This window comes from Thunnus thynnus, chromosome 17 (assembly GCF_963924715.1).
Source record: "Thunnus thynnus chromosome 17, fThuThy2.1, whole genome shotgun sequence".
In the NCBI taxonomy this organism is placed as follows: Eukaryota; Metazoa; Chordata; class Actinopteri; order Scombriformes; family Scombridae; genus Thunnus; species Thunnus thynnus.
Genome location: NC_089533.1, coordinates 19,722,921 through 19,741,672, shown reverse-complemented (window position 1 = coordinate 19,741,672; position 18,752 = coordinate 19,722,921). Strand labels below are relative to the sequence as shown.

The 18,752-nt window shown below is 40.3% G+C and overlaps 1 protein-coding gene across 3 annotated transcripts in view; it reads right to left on the bottom strand.

Annotated features, from left to right (window-relative positions):
* The window catches only part of grin2aa (glutamate receptor, ionotropic, N-methyl D-aspartate 2A, a), a 155,762-nt gene that overhangs the window by 131,025 nt on the left and 5,985 nt on the right, over nt 1-18,752 (bottom strand). For 2 of the 3 annotated variants that reach the window (XM_067570293.1, XM_067570292.1), the window contains exon 2: nt 10,286-10,789. In XM_067570293.1, coding sequence (XP_067426394.1) covers nt 10,286-10,786 — 501 coding nt within the window. In that variant the 5' untranslated portion in view covers nt 10,787-10,789. Of the gene's footprint in view, nt 1-10,285; nt 10,796-18,752 lie in introns of those variants that run through there. The other variant, XM_067570291.1, reaches the window with a different exon arrangement.

Genomic DNA, 18,752 nt, shown 5'->3' with positions numbered 1-18,752 from the left:
TTTTAAGCACAGACCTGCTTGTTAACTTTACAGATTATTTTATGTGGCATATGTGAAGTAGCTCAAAGTGAATACAAGTCAGGTCAGTTTTATTTGTATAGCCCAATATCAAAAATCACATATTTGCCTCAGGGGCTTTACAATCTGTACAGCAATACAACATCCTCTATCTTTAGGGGATGTTTCAAATATAATACAGAAATACAGAATAGACCAAGAAAGCAAATTTACAGAAAGCATCGACAAACATGACGACAAAATTATAGATGGATGGACAACGTATGTATGAAGAATCTGATCAGTAGGACGTTGAGCACCTTCCACAAGAACAAGGTAGTATAATGCACAATGATGTATAAGGAGAACTGTCTGACTTGTAAGATCAAGCCATATTCTTTTTTTAAATCATTTTTCCTTGGCTTCTTTACTGCCTTCTGTATTTCTGACACACTGTAGGACTCACATGGAGTCATAAATATCAAGGAGGCTGCAGCTACAGGCCTATGAGGGCGGTAACTCTATAAACCTTCACACTACCAGAAAATCTTTATCAACGATCCATCCTGAACACGCTGTCAATCTAGATTCTGTTTGTCGGTATGAAATCAATAGAGAGATGACATTTTGTTCCATTTATGATTACAAATACATATTCATGTAAACACAAATAGGTCAACATGGCTAAGGGCAAAGTTACTTGATATTTATCTGGGTGTATTTCAGGAGCGTGAGTGACAGTAGGTGGTGATAATACAGTCTGAAAAATCAACCTCTCACTCACATCTCTGTTTCTCTCTCTCCACTATAACTGTGACTGACAAGTCCTCCTGAAAGATGCCTGTAGTTAATAAGTAGCTGTCGCTCATAATGAAGCGGTTTGCAGTGTGTACCGAGAATTAAGATTCACTGAGGTTCTGCAGCTTAAAAAACCAAGTGTAGACAATTTAATCAGACAATTTCAACGTTTCAGAAAAAGAGGAAATGTGTCCTTGAAGGCTTCAGTGACGAGAGCCTTTTTTTTTTTAAATTTATACCCACGCTGATGCAATTGCCTCATGACACAAAGATGAGGAATGAAAAGACTTTCGCAGCCAGCAACTGCATGCATGTGTTATCTGTATATTAGTCAGGCTTAAGCTGAGATGACAAAATTCTCTCCTCCAAAGCTGTGATAGCTGTGTTATTCTCTGTGTGCCTCTTCAGTCTCTCGGTCGCCGAGCTTATGTTATATTTATTGTAGGGTATTTCTGTCAGCTTATGGTGGCTGACAAGAGTCGAGTCAGGAAGATCAGAAATTCAATTTACTGCTGAGACACTCGGGTTAATCAACAAGAAATACAAAAAAAAAAAAAAAAAAAATGGATAGACATACACGCCCCAAAAATGCACACACACACACACACACACACACATTAGCCAGACAGTCGCTCATACACAAAAACAAAGTGCACACAAAGCAAACAGACAAGAGGATTAGTCTGATGTTAGCCAGGCTGTTGTTTGTTTATCCTTGTTAGAGTGACATACACACACGTCCTGGCTGGTACACACACAAACCCACTTTTACAGTAATAATGGCACCAGCACCAAACAAGCAATTAGAATAGATGTTAATATAAGAGCGTTACAGTGTTCTGAACCTGCATGCAAATGCACAGGACAGGGCCTGATCAATTCCTGCACTTCCCTGCCTATTAAAAGCCCAACGCTATAAGAGCATCTCTCAAAAAAAAGCATGTTTCATTCATTGGAATAAGACAACAGTGAAAAAGAAGTTCTAGTAGAAGGATAAAATGGAGATGATGAAGCAGGTAAGGAGATTAAAGACTGAAGTAAATGCCTACAGGAGTACAACATCAAAATCAATTTATATTCCCATTTAGCTATGACATAACGCAGTGCTAGTCCTTCCATCCCAAGCCTTTGTCAATTAATTAAAAAGTAGAAAATATGCTTTGGATAGAATGGGTCATAACTTTCATTTTTATTGTGCCAGGTCTACCCATTCAGTTGATTTTATTGCTGAAAAGGGCTTTTACAGCTCCTGACCCGACTCGTCTACCTGGCTACAGCTGTCACTGTTAAAATGCACTCTTCTTTTTGCAAGCACCACTGGGTGTATTACTTGTGTGATATGCAACTTTGTGTGCGTGTACGTGGGCACGCACTGTGGGTTTTGTGAACGTGCGTGTTGCTGCAATCTCTATATAAACCAAACCTGTTCCCGCAACTGAAGCTGAGAGAAAGAGAGATAGAAATCGCGAGAAAAAGAAGGAGAGAGAAAGATCCGAGGAGAGGAGAAAAGAGAATAAAGGAATAGAGAGTTAGTCCGTGAGAGAAGGGAGATGGGACAGAGCAATAGACAGAGTGAGAGGATGGCTCATAGTGACGCTCAAACTATGCAGCACAAATACAAACTTTCTATACTTTGGAACCAGTGCCATCAGGGAAAAAAGACAGAAGAGCGTGATGAAGAAAAAGTGGGAAATGCACTTATAGAAAGAGCTAACAGCTCTATTTCCTGAAGTACCACATATTCATTCAAATCGATTCCCTTTGAGAAGGGAGAGGACATTTCTCATGTGCAAGACAGCTGCATCTAGCTATCGGAATAATACACACACACTCAGACATACAGTAGCTGCACATACACACACACACACACGCATGCACACATAAGTGTTTTCATATTTACAGTAAAATACAGGCACTTTTATACACACCCACAAATGCTATACGCACCAAGAATACAAAACACAGAGAGCTAACAAGTAAAGTGTTACCATGGGAATCTCACTGAGGACTGTCTTACCAAGGTAATAGGATATCTGACAACACCCCAGTGATGTCATTATCGCAGTCTGGGTTCACACACACACACACACACGCACATATAGCCAATTATAGACACACAAAAACAAACTGCCTTCATGGGAAAGATATTGATAAATTACATGCACATAGACACACACAAGGACATATACAGTACCGAGGCGTGTACACACAAACACACTTGAATATCATCTGTGCGGAGGTGTGTGCGAGAGAGTGGCAGGCCCTCTGGTTTAGCCGGCTGAAGATGCTGCAGTTAAATGACAGTGTGATTTCAGGCAAACAAAGAACAAACGTCTCCACACAGTAATTGGACAAACTCATAAATGTTATCATAAAAACATTTTTTTTCTATCTGCTCTTTCTCTCTCTGTCTATCGCTCTCTCCTTCCCTCTCTTCCTTCTCTGATTTGCTATTTGACACAAGCGGGCAGCAACAAACATCAGAGTGCTTGCGAATGTGTGTGCGTGTGTGCGTGTGTGTATAATTATACAGCCTGAGGGGAGACAACAACAGGGATGGATGAATAATGTCCTTTGATCACAATAACACCAGATACCCCCCCTACACACACGTTTGCATCTACTACATTAATGCTGGCAGTTACATCGGGGGTGTGTGGTTAGTTGGTATGAAAAACTTTTTTCAGCCATAAGCCTCCAGCTATCAGCCGCCATGACAGCCGCCGTGACACACACACACACACACACACACACAAGAACTACAGCATTATAGAGTTTATCAATGGGCATGATCACGAAACACTGTTCATTATATGTGATCTATTGACAAATCTCACCATTATGAGTCAATAAATTACATAAACACACTTGCAGTGCATTGACGTGCGTACATGTGCGTTTGTACATCGTTGTTTAATTAGTTAAATGGAAACATTGAGTAACAAAGGTTGATAGAGGGTTGCCTTTTGTTACCATCATGCAGCCAGGTCAGTTCCAATTATAGGACCAGGGAGCCAGACCATCCATCCAATGACACAGAGTGTGTTTGTACTAGCTGATGAGGTCACAACTCTTTGGGGCTAAACAGCCATGATTGAACATTTGACCAGGAAAAGGCATTCTCAACAGAAATATAAAGTATAAGTTGTGTGCAATGAACTGCCACCATCTTGCCATCACGGTCGTCTGTTTTGTATAGGGCGGGAATGATGCGTCAATGTAAGCGATTACGTCGATCACGTAAATACATCGATTCACGTGGAATGGGTTGATGCGTTACACTGTTTACATTCATCCCCAATTATGGCAGCTCCTGCTCCCAGGCATGCTTAAAATGAGACTTTATCTAAAAAAAAACCGAAGCCAATTGTCAAAAGTGTGGGAATTCTTTAAACAGAGGCTGAATAAAATGGTGCTTTGCACGCTTTGTAAAACTGAAATGGCCTACCACAGCAGCGCAACTGCTATGCACAAGCATCTCAAAAGAAAACATCCTGGGGCTCTCCAACTTAAAAAAAACGAGGCAGCAGCACAAGTATTTGGACTATTACGATGAGTTTTGTCTGATATTTGGTTGGTATAGTGCCTGGGAGTTGTCATTGCATCTGCATCTGTTGTTTCAGGCAAAGAACTCAACAAAGACTTCCTAGAGCAGATACTAAGGCTGGTATGGCAACGCCGCTTTAGAGCGTATTTGCAAGTTGTAAGCAGTTTGTTTATGCACCTTTAGACCTATAAATCTCAACAAAGTAGATTTCCATTAACGTTACGCTGTAAGTCAGTGTAACCTATTGGAGGTAAATAATGAAAGTGCATTTCCAATTACAATCGGCATTAGCCATTGAAATAAATCATACTCAACACTATCTATCTATCTATCTATACATCTAAACTTTTGTGATGAATAGTATCATTAGGTAAAAGTTAAAGTTTGAAATGGTTCCTTCATTTATAGATTTCATGTTAAGATATGTCACTGATTATAATTTGTGTCTCAGGAAGAGGAAAAGCTGTGTGCAAGATTTTTTCCATAAAAAGAATGTCACTGTACGCACACCCCACATGTTAGAAATTTTTTATTCGTAAAATAAGTATTTTTATGAGAAAATGCTTGAATAAAAGGTAGAAAGATTAATGATAGAAGTTATGGTTATTATTTATTGGTAAGTAAACCAATGGATTAATCGACTCATCAGAAAATAATAGAATAATCTACTTTCACCCTACTTGGTGAAACAGTTGACCAATCATTGTAAGTGGGACTTAGAATGGGTACATCATCTTTCTAGTTAGCTAGCCAACCAGACAGAAAACTGCTACATGCAATCAACGCAGATGTATATGTTATAAGTTGGCATACAGATATAACTCCTAAACTGACGTATTTTCTGATAGATGTGAATACCTAGTAATCGCTACCACAGCTTACATGTCAACTGAAAGTAGTTAAATGGCATAGTATTTTTTACCTTGAGCACTTCAGTGCCAAACCCATTCATACACATACTCATACACTGGCATAACCATCTGGAGCAATTGTGGTTCAGTGTCATGGACCCCAGACAGCGGAAATCAAATTGCGATGAACATCAGCTGACATGAAAATCGTGTCAGACTGAATAAAGTGAACTAAGATGTCAATTAAGTTTGATAATCAGGCTTAAAGCACCATCCTGTTGTAGTCATTTGAAGTAGCCTAGTACAAAACATCTCTTTAGCCTGGCATTGTTTGGACCATTGAGGATTTCACAAAGTTCAAAATCAGTAACTCCAGGAATGTTGGAGCCACAAGCTTTGCTCTGAATGCATAAAGCATATTAAATACCTGTGCTTCACTAAGCATCAGACACAATATTCATTCATTTGTTTGAATTGCTGAATAATAACTTAATTAACCCATGTTAATGAATTGTCTTATTTAAAAGTCACTCAAGGGATGAATTGTGAAGTGACAGTCGTGTGTGTGTGTGTGTGTGTGTGTGTGTGTGTGGCAGCCAAGGTGAAATCAGCAAGTGAAGTCAGGATTGATGTTGCGCCATACAAAACACATGCACACACTCCTAGACACACCTGAAGTGTTACACTGCCAAAAAACATAAAAGAGCATCTTCTGACTCTTTCAACACTTTTTGTTTTATTCAGAAGCAAAGCGTTTGTTTTTTATTCAAGAAGCAAAATGAGGAAGGACATCTCCCATTGCTGCTGTTAACACATCTGGTGCATACGGACCATAATTAGATTCATGAGGCAAGCCCTAAAAAAAAAAGGGAAATGAAGAGAAAAACAAAACGGCTGCAGCAGCGGAAGACGGATCTGACCGGGCGTGCCAATAGTCAGCGCTGAGTTAAGACTTAAGAAACACAGAGTGAGCAGTGTTCGTGACCAACATGATCCAGTTGCCATTATTGACCTCCGAGCAAGTCGATAACCATTTAGCGTGAGAATTACATGAAGCCAATCAACGAGCCAGACCTGACATCCACCCACACAATTACACCGGGTAAGACAACGAGGAAGCATGAACTTTAAAAAGTTAATGCAAGAGAGGAGGAAGAGAACAAAAGAGCAAAATCACAAATAAAACACAAAAGAAAACAATAACAAAATAATACAAAGTGATTTTTTTTTTTACTTTTTCAACCCAACCAGTTTTAAGGAGATGCCAGGGTGGTAGCTCCAAGCTGAATTGCTTAGAATGCAGCAAGGGGAAGACATATCTTTCCTTAATCAATAATGTATTCCTTTCAATACAGGCAAATGATGCATTATTCAACAAAGGCTGAGAGATGTATGGAAGGGACTAACTCAAGGAGATACTGCAACATTTATCTAATTAACAAGCAAGAATGAAAGACAGAGAGAAGGATAGAGAGATGGGTAAAGGGACAACACAAGGAGAAAGGAGAAAAACAGAGAAAGAAAGGGAGAAAAAAAGAGAGGAGCTGAGGCGTAAATAGTGCCCTTTTTTTTAATGGGAGAGCTCTAAGATAGTATTCTCTAGAGGTTCACGTGGCTTTGACTGGAAGTCATCAGCACCAAGAGATTTAGCCTCCAAGTGACAGGCAGAGGAAGCACACACACACACACACACACACACACACACAAACAGAGAGAGAGAGAGAGAAAATAAAAGTATACTCAGTGCATGCAAAGGCATTAAAGCACGTATACGCAAGAAAATTTCACACACGTCTATACACACACCCGAATATGAAGGCATAATCATGAATAGACAAACACACAGAGGGTCTTACAAGGTGTAATCATTGGAGGCGAGCTTCTCCTCATATTTCACAGGAGGATTAGCAGGAATCTGCATGGAACAAGGCGGCGGAAAGACTCCGCTACTTACACTTCAGAGGGTAACCATATAAACTTTAAGGAGGGGAAAAGACTATGCAAACCTTACAAGGCGAGGATTCAGCAGAGGACACACTAGAAGAATCCTAATCCTTGTTTAGGATGGAAAAACACTGCAGCACTCACTAAACAGATTGAACTGCTGTTGTTTTTGTGTGTGGGGTGGATGTCACTTGCTTAACATTATCACAGCCATTATCCTGCCGGCTATGAATATATTATTGATGTCAGGACCTCTGATCGTACAGTTGAATTGTGCAGTCAAACATGGATTACACGGAAAAAATAGTAAAGTTGTTGCAGGAGACACACATTTAGGTATTCATCTAATGTTTATTCCCAGAAAAGTCATTTTAGGTAAATAGGGATAAAAATATATCTAGTGCAGATGATCTATTGACAGGGAATGAGTCAATTTTGATAACTGGTTAATAATTAATCAAGAAAAAATGCATTTGCTAGATCAACCTTTTCAAATGTGAGGATTTGCTGCTTTCTTTCTATTTTATCGCTATAAATTGAACACGTTTTAATTTTGGACATGTAATCCAGACCAGAAAGAGATTAACTGATGATGAAAATAAGCAGTTGCAGCCTTAATAATAACATCTTAAATGCACTGCAGGACAGAGATTTCCAAATAACTCCTCATGTATTTCAAGATTCAGCTGAGAGACTGCAGATTTCATGGTGCAAATTTCAATTTAAGGGTTAATTTTGTCAGCATTTTAATCATTTCGACCATCTGCGGCCTTGACCAAACTTCCAGCTAGGATTTCTCATTACTGTATGAGATTCCCTTCTGAGAATTCAAAATCTGGTGTAAATCAACCATGATAATCCTCTAATGCGTCCTAAATTACACAACTGCTGTCAGGTAGACATTCTCATGTCTCCAAAATGTCCAATTGTAAGGAACAAAGAAGCAAAGTCTTGACAAGACAATGCACTTCGCACATTTCTAAGTGTCTCTGAAAATGTTTTGCAAGCCCAAGAGGTTAGAAAAAAGTTTTCACAGCCTGAGGAGATGGTAGTGGGGTTGATGCGTCGACTGTGATGAAAGCTTTAGAAACACCTATATGTGAGTGACAGGGTTTTCATACAACAGCAACATAAATTATACCTCAACCTGGAGGTAGAAAGGGTCTGTATGAGCGCTACAGTGATGAAAGGTAAGAGACAACGTCACATAGTGCGAGGAGCGTGTGGATTTGAAGCTAGCTGGGGTAGACAGATAAGTCATGAGGAAGGAAGGAAAACGTGAGGAAGAAAACAAGAGAAGACAAAGTGGTGGGTCGAGCACTTTAAAGTGGATTATTTTCTCCTTGTCTGTTCCTGCAGAGGAAACACTCCCGCTGTCAAGGAGCTGAATTGCTGCTGTTTCAATGACACTCGCTGACAGGGGACATGAGGGTGTATGTGTGTGTGTGTGTGTGTATCTGTGTTTGTGTGTGCAGTACAGTGCAGAGCAGTGCAGAAATAGGTGGTGTGTGGCAGGTGCCAATCAGGACATTTCTGTAATTCCCCTCCACTGAGCCTCGCCTCTGGTCAAACTGAGGGATTATCCTTCACCCCTTCATTTCTCTGCTTCGCCTCTCCACCTCCTCTATTCCGGCTCACACGCCCTCCCTCCTCCTCCAGCGGTCGCCCCCTTCTCTCCTTCCCTCCTCTCACCCATCTTAAAAGGTGCCACGTGTAGCATTACAGAATCAATAAACCATTACCACAGCAAATTTAAGACATTCGTATATTTACTGTAAACAAACGAGATAACTGCTGAGAGGTTCAACAGCCCTGACCGACCTTTACACTGCGTGTTTTATTGTGGGCCACAGGGTCGGATTTGGTGGAAAATCTGTTGGGCTGCTTAAGGGAGAGATTGCTTTATGGCATGAAATAGGGGAAAAAAATGATGCTATTCTTCCAGTGCCACTGGTGCCAGAGATTTGAGATTTTCTTGCACTGGTATATCTTGTGGAAAGAGAAAGGCTTACAGAAAAATTATTTAGCAACATTTATCCTCTTCAGGAAAGTGACAGAGAAGACAAGCACACACTAGTGGCACTAGGTTGTGGGAAGGACGCTACAGGATTTACAGAAAGTGTGGTGGCAAATGTTGAAAAAGGCTAGCATTTGTTTACAGCAGTAACACCAAGGTATTGTATTGTAAATCATTTGACAATGACATGTTGATGTTTAAAAATTCTATATGTAGCATCTTTAAGGCTAGTCCAGGTAACACGCTGTCTGGTGAGCCTTCTTTGATCTTCAGGGCAAATAACACAGATAAGAATATCCCCATTGTGAATCTGATGAATCCCAAGAGCTAAGAACTGCCTCATGAATCCACAACATCATGTGTGGTTCTTCTATTCCCATTCACAGTTCAAGGTGATTGGCAGGTGAGGGGCATTACCTATTCACATGTAAGAACCAATCAAGGCTTTTGCAATTTGCTTGAGGAAATCCTGCACAATGAATGGAGACTTCCCAGATGACAACTCATTGTATCACGCAGTCAGTGTTAGCCAGGCTACTCCTCCTCTCTCCTCTGCCTACTCTCTTTAGTCACTGCATCCCTTCTTTTCCTCTCCCACCTGTTCTCCACCTCCTTTTCAAATACTCTCTCCTTTATCTCATTCCTTGAAGACTTCTCTGCACAAACTTACTTTTCATCTTTGCCCTCTTACCTCCTTTACCTCCTACATTATGATCTCATTCAATCAATTAGCCTGGTTCCTCTTCTTTCTCACCTCTTTAAGCTACGAATAGATAGACACCACCTGCACTTATATTTGTAAGGTGCAGCTAACTGCTGTAGCTTCCCTCCTCATGTTAGCTTGATAAGATATTAGTACCATTTTCAGGTCTATCTACAGTACCAACAGCCAAACCTGTAAAAACTGACAGGTGCAGTTCGGCACAGATGAAAAGCCAGAACGTTTGGCAAATCACTCCGAAGCCAAAACAGTCCATCAGTCATTAATTTATTCATCCATTCACTCATTCAGTCTACTCCATGTCTGTCTTTGCACGGCTTCATCCACCATCTCGTCAAACATTCTTCCATCAATCATCCGTTCACCCACTGCCCCTCCCTGCATTCATCCATCAGCCCACTCCTCCATACCTTATCAGCCATGATCATGGATGACCCTCCATGGATGCCCAGGATGGGGATGAGCGTCTGCGAGGAAATAAAATCCAAAATCTGGGCAATGGCCTCCTGGTCGGTGCCATCTCCGAACACCACGCCGTGGATCTTGGTCCCAGACATCAGGTCGCACATGTGGGTGATGATGCTTTTGGGGTCAGTCTCGTTCACCAGCAGTGTGACCACGTTGACATCGATGGGGTCCTCCTTGCTCCACAGCGCACGGATGTCCCGGTCTGAGATGTAGCGCGTGCGTCCCAGGATCACCGCAATGTTCAGGACTGGCACTTTTTCCGAGGTGCCGCCAGTTCGCTGCTTCTGAGCCACTGCGGGGTCGGCGATCAGGGTCACCACCACCAGGAGAGCCAAGGAGAGTAGCACACTATTACTACCACTGCTACTGCTACTACTGCTGCTCCTTCTACTCCTCCTCTTACTCCTTTTGCTGCTGAGGGACATACTGCCAAACCACTTCATCCCCTGCATGGAAAGAAGATGAGGGAAAACAGGAGACAGATGAAAGGGGAGGAAAAATGTGATAGAGATCAAGGGAAGAGAGAAGCAGATGGGAGAGAAAAAGTGTGGAAAGATGATGGCAGAGGGAAAAAGACAGGGTAGATAAATTGTTAATGCACAGCTCTTTAAGCCCACACATTCAGGTTGCATCTGTCTTTTTTATTCCATTTCTTCTCAGTAACGTTATTAAACACATAAACCTTGTAAGGAGGGAGATGGCCTTGAGAGGAAGTTGCGGAGGGTTGTGAGAAAGAGAAGATGACTAACAAGTATATACTTTATAGTCACGACTGCTAGGGATCAGATGATTCAGGAGCAAACTGTGCTGTTTCGGAAAAGGAAAGCAACATCTATATACTTTACAGGTGTAATATGTTAAGACTCAACCTCCAGCAAAGACTGACATACAGCTTATAACGGAGCTCTATGAGTGTCAGTAATAGACAAACTGTACTCAGCATTCATATAGTTTTGATTTTATTACACTTCTGCCAGCGGGTTTATTAAGTTATTATATACGCCTATGCTGTGCAGGATAATAATAATATGTGCATTTACTGTATGTACATGTCTGTCTATGTTTGTGTGGACGAATTTTAGTTTAAAATTACCATTGTAGTGAGGACAGTTTTGCATTCTCAGGATATTTTGGTGAGTCCTCACAATTTAAAAAAGGGCTGTTTGAGGGTTAAGACTTGATTTTAACGTTAAGGTTAGAATTAGGTTTAGGTTAGGGTCTGGCATTTAGCTATGGTGGTTAGGGCAAAGGTCAAGGGAATGCATTAAGTCAATGATTGTCCTCATAACTATATAAAGACAAACGTGTGTGTGAGGGTGTGTGTATGTGAGATAATGGTGGGTAATGTTGTTTTTACATTATGGGGTATGGCAGTATCTCTCATATATGTGGAATAGGCATACGTTATGACTCATATGACAACCACAATTTCAAATTTCAGAACAAACCATTCGCAGCTTCCAAACATGAGGCAAAAACACAAGTCAAACATTATTCACTAATCCTGCTCATGGATTCAGTAGTGGTGTGACAGTGTATAAAACTGGTGGGCGTTATTGTCATACTGAGGCTTTGAATTCAATGTTTAATAGAAGGGACCATACTGCAACAAAAAAAAAAAGAAATTTGACTTGTAAAGTTAAGAATTTGCGTACATAAATCTTATCTCAGCCATTAAAAAACTGATGCAAAAAGTGAGTAAAACTAAAGAAAAAAATGAATACTGTGTTTAATAATGTCTTGATTCAGTTACACTTGTTCCATAGTGCTGAGGATGATTCCTCACCTTTATTTATTTGATTGGTACTGTATATAAATGATTCAATGTACAGAGCGGTGACACAGCTGTCAGACACACGCACAAATCATTTTGTATCCCAGAGGTAAGTAGGAGACAAATTACATAAAGGCTGAAAAGAACAGACTAACATAAACCGGCAAGTGTTATAAATAGCTTCGGATGCCAAATAATGTTCTCTTCTGTTTTTGAAGTAGCACCGCGGGCTTTGGACAGGAGGACAGAAGGTTGGAGTGGGGTGGATGGGGGTGGGGGTGTTTCCTCAGCAAGTACAAACATTTGTGTGTATGAACATAAGAAGAAGGTGACAACAGTTACTTTGCACCAACCAGAGCAGAAGAGCACAGTGACATCATCATTGTCTCACAGAAATCACAATAAATACGCCACCCCCTCTCCCTACAGAGACAACACCCACTCGATTCCTTGGACACCCGATGCTCATAGAGCATGAAACATCATCATGTGTAAGACATATGAGCAGGTGTGCTGAACAGTAGAGCGTGAGCAAAATCAGGGGGGAATGAAACATATGGTCACATAATGTGTTCATGTGCGCTGTTGATGATTTATGGATGTCATGACAGGACGTTTGTGCGTTGCTGCAGAGCCTGTTTGTGCATGATTGATTCACGGGAGAAGTCGTTTATAAAGCCACTGTTGAAACCAGTGTAGATTTAAGTGCTGAGATCATAAGATCATAAGAAACTTGTCTCATTTACACAGTGTTCCTACCCATTAACATATAAGCCAAAACAGCACTGTGAAAGGCTCTTACTGAAGAACAAGATATCTCAAAAACATATTGATCTAATTAAATTTGTTGGAAAGTTAGGCCATGAGCTAAGGAATGAGTAATTAGATTTTGCACACCTGGATCCAGGAGAGGAACTGTCATTTTGATGATTGTGTATTGCTAATGTGCTTTTGTTGATCCAGATCTAGATGCAGAATAAAAATGTCCAAACCTTTTCTAAAATGATACATTTAGAGGATTGTACAACATTGGCAGGGGTATGTGCTCACTTTGATTTCTAAGGCACTTTGCAGGTCATAGCACCTCTTTATGTTCATCTGTTACCTAATTTCTTTAAAGGTATGTATGTAAAGAAGAACTAATACATAGCTATCTTTTATACTGTTTTCCCACTTATTACTGTCTCTGCCCTTAGACAGAGAGAAAACTGCTATTTGTAAGTATGATGAGGGTTTTAGATTATTTTCTGTAGGCAAGGATATGTCACACCTTGGGATTCTGTAATGAAATTGAGACTCCTGTGAATAATGCATGCGGGCTCACTCTGTCATTCTGTGTTTTTAAAATAAGCAGAAGACTGCTTGTCCCCCACTCCCATCCCCTCCTGGCCAACTGAGAATAAACACTGTTAGAGCAGTCCATTCACAGGCCAGCAATGCCTAATGGATTCCTAGTGTCCCTGTCAAGACATTGCCATCTTCCTTTAACCAAAAGCTGTAGGATTACCGTGAGAGTTTGCCTTGACAGTTTGTGAAATCATTTAATTAAAGAGAACTGACATTTATTTGCTGGTGGAACAATGGGAACTTTACTTTGAAAATATTTAAACATAAACAATCATATAAATGTGTTTACTCCAATATGCATATGTCATTGTTTAAGTGATGAGCTCTGTCCTGCTTCACTTTCAGTTTAACACATTTACATTGAGAGATTGTACTGTTCAGCAACTTCTCTGCTTGTCAAGCAAGCAGCTCTGCAGCTTGAAGCTCACCTCGCTAACCGCTCAACCATCACTGCACCCAATTTGACCCCCTGGGGAGAAATCCATCCTTTTGCATTCTGTCTGCCCCAGAGCAGCACCCATGAAGCTGATTCTCATTTTAGTCCTTGCTCAAGAGCACTTGATTCTTCCTGTCAAGATGAATTAAACCCAATTCTTCAAGTTTAAGGGCTGTCTTCATAATTACTACACCAAACCATCCTGGCTGCTACTGCTGCTATTATCATTTTACATATTACATTTTACTCTTAATATCACGGTATCGGTGGGACCATCACTCTCTTAAAATGCTTTTCATCAGCAGTTTCTGGAGGTTAACAGGAGAGTTATGAAGCCCATACAATCTGGAAAATCTGAACAGGGACACATAAAATGTTTCTTACTTGTTTTCATGAATACATTTGTCTGAATTAAGGATGACAGTAAACTATCCTGTTCCAAAAATATATGCTAAAATGATAGGCTGTAGCAGCATGCATTACCATGCATTTACTGTATATGGTTGTGTGTGCTATGTTTCTGTGTTGATATTTGACCGTACCCCTGTTGTGTCGTGATAATATGTGGATTGCCTGCTGTTGTTCATTCATGTATTTGTATATATTTTTATAACTTACTGTACTGAAAACAAATAAAGCCAGCCTTGGTCATGTGGCTAATAAATAATCTATCTATCTATTAGTAATGGCAAAACCAGATTTATAAAAAAGGGTCAAACTGGTACCAATTTGGCTTTTAATGGTATTTATAGTAACAGGCGAGTCCATTGTTGACAAGATTATCTTTCAGTTCCAATGGGTGGTGTGAAAATCTGACTAACAAAAGAGTGGTTTTTTCTCTCTCTCTCTCTCTCTCCTTGTCTCAACTCTGCAGCATCACATGGGGATTATTAGGGAGAGGCAGAGAGAGAGGGAAAAAAATGGACAGAAGAGGAGAAAATCAGGCAGAAGAAGTTAAGGCAATGCAGAGAGAAAGAAAGTGACGCACACATATAAGGGAAGAGGAAGACAGAGAGAGAGAGAGAGAGAAACAGAGAGAGAGAGAGAGAGAGAGAGAGAGAGAGAGAGAGAGAGAGAGAGAGAGAGAGAGAGAGAGAGAGAGAGAGAGAGAGAGAGAGCATCCCCAGCCAAATCGGATTGGGGCAGTTTGTCGTCACACAAAGGCTACCGTTTCTTGGCACCACAACAGTAAATGATGTTTGGCAGGCACATCCATACTACTGGCTACCATTCGCACATGTACACACACACACACACAAACACACACACAGACTCATATTTCCTACCTCACAAAAGGTACAAAAGATAAATACTGTCTGTGCATGTGTAAGTGTATCAAATCAGAAATAAAACACTTTCTCAGTGATCGGTGAATAAGAAACTGAAAACAATTCTACTTTTTTTTTGTTTTATAACACACATGTTCTTTTTTACACACACACACACACACACTCCAGCACTGAAGTCTCTCCTGCTATACCATTACTGTACCGCAATTCCCACACGGCTTCACCACCACAAAGCCACACAACTAGGTTTCACATGCATCAATAATTCAGCTGCATTATCTTTACATGATGATTAATATGATTGTAGCGGTCATATTCCTTCCTCCTTCTATCGTCCTAAATGGCATTAAAATTAGATTAACATTACTATACACACTCTATGCATATGATTTATTTACAGTCAGGGGCCAGAATGGTTCATACTGAGGATGATAAGTGTATGTTTTACTATGCCATGGCCCAGAGGACATATGCGTGTGTGTGTGTGTGTGTGTGTTCTTGTTTGTAGAAGACTAGCCTTAATATTGTATGGGTTTTTCCATCCCTTCTGATTACTCTCCATTCATTCACACATCCATTCTTGCATTCAATCATCTGTCTGTCCTTCCTCTTCATCCCATGTTTATTATATCATAATGCTGTCATCCTTCTTTCTTTCCTCCTCATTCAACTACTTTCTCCCCTGCTGCATTCACTTAAGCTAGATGTTGACATTAATTGTTTATTTTTTCTCTCTTCATCTTACATCTTTCGCTCCCCTCCACGGTCCCTCGTAATCTCTCTCCAGAGCTTTTAAAGAACTCAAAAGCCAAACCTTCTTCTGCATTGATTTCTTCTTTTTTACCTCATCCCCTCTCATTTCCTCACCCGATATCTCCATCCTTACCCTTTTTTTGACACCGCTTTTTTTTTTTTACTTCATATCAAACTTCAATGGATGCAGACGGTGGATATATTTCCATTTGAATGTTAACAAAACTGTGACTGAATTTTCAAAACTTCACTGTTGTTGTGTGAGTATTCTGAGGAGGGTTCAACAAGATTACATCATCAAAAGAGTGGAGGGAAACTCACATATAGAGGCAGAACACATTCATCCACTGGTCCAGTGCAAACTACACACTTTGAGTAATAATTCATTGTGAATTTTTGTAGCGTGGTGTGATATCAGCCACTTTCAAACAGTTCTTTTCAGATTTGACTGTTGCTAACTCTAAGCCTGTTTGCTGACTTTTGTCTGAGTCAAGTCATCTGGGATCTGCTTCATGTTGCTTGTTGTTATTGAACTGTAACACATTCCTTCACCTTCAACCACCCCCATCTCAATCACTCCTGTCCTGATTCCTCCATATCTGTCTCAATCCCCCATTTCCTCTATCTTTATTTAGTCCTGGTCTTCCTTTTGTCCATTTCTGAGTCAAATGGAGTTCAAGCTTCTTCCTTCATTCCTCTCTTCTTTCTTTTTTTGCCTTTTCTCTTCCTGTCCCCTACTCTATTGCCATCTTACTACTATATGTCTATACAGTTATACAAAGCCTAATTCTAAAATAGCTTAATTCTGAAAATATCTCAGCTTTGCTTCCCCTCTCTTATTCCTATTTTTCTCTGCTAATTTCATTCCTCGGGTTCTGCATCCTTCCGTCCCTTTCTATTTCAAGAGTTTCATTTCAAATGACATTAGCCATTTGAAAGCACTAACAAAAATGGTATGAATGCAAATGTACTGCTCAAGGTAGAAAGCGTCTACATGCCTTTGCATACAAAGTAACAATGTTTTGAGGGATTAGAAGCAATACTTTTTATAGAATAAAATATAGTTTTGGAGTTTGAGGTTTGGCATAAATGGATACGTAATTGGAATGAGAAGTGTAAGCTTTTATTATTATTTTTTTCTTTCAAAATGACATCATTGAAAGCTTTTATGTGTCCTGTTCTCAGCACCTGTGTCCAATAGATCTTTTCCAGGGAAAATCCTCTGCACAGGAAGTGATGCTGTTTATATTCAGCAACAGCAACTTTGGTTTCTTTGAATTAAGTACAAGAATTTATCAACACAACTTAGCTGAACAGATGAGGGAAAGAGCGCCACCAACAGAGACTGAACAGGAAATCAACATCATAAAGTCCAATGAAAGATGTTAAAGTATCACCCACATTGTGTGATTGGCAGCTGATCTATGGGAACTGCAATTCTGAACTAAAGAATATGTATCTCCAGACATTTTGCCAAAATTAAAGGGGAACTCCGCTGATTTTACACAGCAAGACCAGTTTACTACAATGTCTTCAATGGCTCTTTACAAAGTCAGCAAAAAATACCCCTAGTGATGTCATGAGGATGATTCTGGCTTGGCCTAAGAGACTACGCATTTTTCAGAGAAAGATACATTACAAACTGGGGTTGTGACAATTTAAAAGACATGGACATTCACCAGGCAGGGAGGTTCTAATGAAAGAGACTCATTCTCATTACCATGAGGAAAGGGATCCAATGTTTTTGGAGTTTTACCAACACTAGAGACTAAAAAAGTCAGGATATCTCAACCTCAGCTGCTTTGGATTTGACCATTATTCTCTCTGGGAAGTTCCCAAACTTTAAGAAAGTGCAATACTGAATCACTGAAGTACCTCTTCAAGTAACACCTGAATCACAAACTATTTCCCATCACTTATTCTCCTTTGTCACCTCGTGCCTCTATCCATTTTCTCCCTGCCATCCCCTCATTCATTCACTCTCCAGCTCTCTCTCTCCCATGCCCCAGCCATCTGCTCTGTGTGCCCTGACGTGTGCATGAGCGCCCATGAGAAGCCCAGTGGAAGTAATCGTCTGTTACCACTCAGGCTTCAACATGTTGTCTGCCCACTGCACATACCTCTTTAGCTCCCTACGAACCCACTGTGTGTGGAGTGTGTGTGCGAGGGGGAGAGAGATAGAGAGAGAGAGAGGCCCACAAAGAAAGAAGTGAGCTCATTAGTATTCTCTTATATAATGGATATGAACTGTGTTTCTCTCTCTCTCTCTCTCTCTGCACCTGATGCCCCATACACACCTATGCCTCCCTGCTATATTGGTAGATTGCACTCTACGCTACAATACAGTCTCCTTACTCATTTATTTTCAGTTCTTTTAATGCTAATTGCATCAGTCAGTTTCTGCCTCATTAGCATGCAGGATGCATCTTTCCTTCTGAATTTCAATTTTAATTTTGCGTATTGGCATGACATGTAAATGCATTTGTATTCTCAAAGCATATAAAGAAAAAGCAATGGTGATTACAATACAGGCTGCTTATGAGAAAAAAAAAAATCCTATCTTGTGTATCCTGTCATACTGTGATGTCTGATCATTCAATCAGTCCTGTCAGAAGCTCCATGTATGCTAAATCTTATACATCGCTCAAATGATATGTTGTCATTCGGAGCGGTTAGATGTTTGATGACAGGTTATTTGTTATCTCTCTGTCTTGCTTTGCGGCGGCAGGCAACAAACTAAAGCTGCAGTGTTTCTGTCTTCGTCTGAAATTAAAGGAATCTGAAGCTTTTCTCTGACGGCTTGTGTCAGA